Source organism: Meriones unguiculatus, chromosome 4, assembly GCF_030254825.1.
Source record: "Meriones unguiculatus strain TT.TT164.6M chromosome 4, Bangor_MerUng_6.1, whole genome shotgun sequence".
NCBI lineage: Eukaryota > Metazoa > Chordata > Mammalia > Rodentia > Muridae > Meriones > Meriones unguiculatus.
The window spans coordinates 54058322-54060690 of NC_083352.1; the positions used below are offsets into that span (position 1 = coordinate 54058322).

At 38.8% G+C, this 2369-nt stretch overlaps 1 protein-coding gene across 1 annotated transcript; it reads left to right on the plus strand.

Moving 5' to 3' along the window:
* Positions 1 to 679: 679 nt before the first annotated feature.
* LOC110555536 (dnaJ homolog subfamily B member 6-like) lies at positions 680 to 2132 on the plus strand. Its single transcript, XM_021648793.2, has one exon. The coding sequence runs from the start codon at positions 787 to 789 to the stop codon at positions 1504 to 1506; it is 720 nt and encodes a 239-aa protein (XP_021504468.1). The 5' UTR covers positions 680 to 786; the 3' UTR covers positions 1507 to 2132.
* The last annotated feature ends 237 nt before the right edge of the window (positions 2133 to 2369 follow it).

Sequence of the window (2369 nt, forward strand, 5' to 3'; positions counted from 1 at the left end):
TATCTAAGTGTGGTTGGTGTCTCATACCTGTCGTCCCAGCACTTGAAAGACTGAGGCAGGTGGACTACCATGAGTTTGGAAGCCACCTTGGTCTATATAACAAGTTCCATGCCAACATGAATGACAAAATGAGGTCCCGTCTCAAAAAACAGCAGTAACACCAACACAGCCATATATATATGCCAACAGATAATACTGCAGGCTGAGATAAAAAAAAAAAAAAAAGATTGTATGAAGAAGATGACACAAAACTAAACACATTCAATATCATTATTTTGGGCAACTATAGAAAAGAGACCATGTAGATAACTGAATTTGAAATGTGAAAGTCCCTGCAGAATCGCAAAGATATAAGGGCACAGGCAAATCAAACCAAAAAATGAGTAGCCGTTAGATAACGGAAATAGATACTTCTACCAAATGCTTAGGAAACAGACCGTCCTTACCAAGTGCACACTGTCTCAGAGAAGACCTGAAAGAGAAAGTTCTCCAATTCACCTGCTAAAACCATAAGTACTCTAGCTATCAAAGCCAGACAAGGACAGCAATAGAAACACAAATTATGGACCAGTTTTACTAACAGACAGACTTAATTATACTGCATGAGTTAGGAGATAAAATTGTCAAAGTGTTAAACAATAACACAATGAATTCCAAGGAAGTAAGAATATTTAAATAGGCCACCACAGCCACCAGCCCAGCTGTGCCAGGGCCGCCAGGAGACCAGCCGCCCGACTTCCCCCGGTCGCCGCCACGTCCTCGGATTTGTTCCAACACTGTTAAAACATGGTGGATTACTATGAAGTTCTGGGCGTGCAGAGACATGCCTCACCTGAGGACATTAAAAAGGTGTATCGGAAACAGGCACTTAAATGGCACCCAGACAAAAATCCTGAAAATAAAGAAGAAGCAGAGCGGAAATTCAAACAAGTAGCCGAGGCATATGAGGTATTATCGGATGCAAAAAAGCGGGACATTTATGACAGATACGGCAAAGAAGGATTAAGTGGTGGTGGAGGAGGAGGTGGAAGTCACTTTGACAGTCCATTTGAGTTTGGCTTCACGTTCCGGAATCCAGATGATGTCTTCAGGGAATTTTTTGGAGGAAGGGACCCATTTTCATTTGACTTCTTTGAAGACCCGTTTGATGACTTTTTGGGGAACCGAAGAGGTCACCGAGGAAGTAGAAACCGAGGTACTGGCTCCTTTTTCTCTGCCTTTGGTGGATTTCCTGCCTTCGGTGGATTTCCTGCTTTTGATACAGGCTTCTCTTCGTTTGGGTCAATAGGTCATGGGGGTCTTACTTCATTCTCTTCAGCGTCATATGGTGGCAGTGGAATGGGCAACTTCAAATCAATATCAACTTCAACTAAGATAATTTATGGCAAAAAAATCACTACAAAGAGAATTGTGGAGAATGGTCAAGAAAGAGTAGAAGTTGAAGAAGATGGACAGTCCTTGACAATAAATGGTAAGGAGTACCTGCTACGCTTGGATAACAAGTAATTCAACGCACACATTTAACTGAAATGTTAAACCATAACAAGCACCATTTGAGGAATAACAGGAACTTTTTTTTTGAAGATTTCAAACGAACTCAACTTTCTGTATAACTGTACCTAATCTAAAGTATTTATAAAATAGCTCATCGGAGCCCCTATTTGTCATAGATTTCTGAGTTTGTTGTTGGGACCACAAAATAGGACCATTTTTTTTTTTTTGTCTTTAAAATTGTTGTAATCTCTGTATGCACTTTGATTTAAACAAAACGTAATCTGAGGTGAGCCCTGTGACTCTTGAGTAGTGCTAGGACAAGACTGTTTTTCACACCAGCATGGATCTGCTTCCCATTGTGTTGAAATGTGAGTGCGTAGTGTCAGCCTGCTGTAATGGTAACATTGCCAGACGAATCTTATACAGAAATATTTCAATTTTATTTTCAGTATTTAGTGATGAAAGCTATTACTGCATCAATGGTAATACATTTCTGGTTTAGTGTAAATTAAGGATGTTTTCTAGTTGTGCATGGATGCTGGCAACTTTGTCAGTTCTGACAATTGTTTAAATATGTAATGTTAAGCTTAGGTTTAAAAAAGCTGGTTAATTTGGGTCTTTTGTCATTTGCTTAAAAAAAAAGAAAAAAAAAGAATATTTAAATATTCATTAACCCAATAGGGGGAGAAAAACACCAGGTAAAGCCTGCCTATCATTTGTTCAAAAGTTATAAACTAAGATTACAAGGTAATTTTCTTAAACTGATAAAGAGTGATGGTCAGAAACTATATCACACATGATACTTAATGCTGAAGTACTAAATCTTTTTTTTTTAGGTCCAAGACTTCATGTGGTGGTATACTCCTGTGATCTCA

Coding starts and splice junctions, on each gene's coding strand:
- LOC110555536 (XM_021648793.2), top strand. CDS start 787: ATGGTGGATTACTATGAAGTTCTGGGCGTGCAGAGACATGCCTCACCT.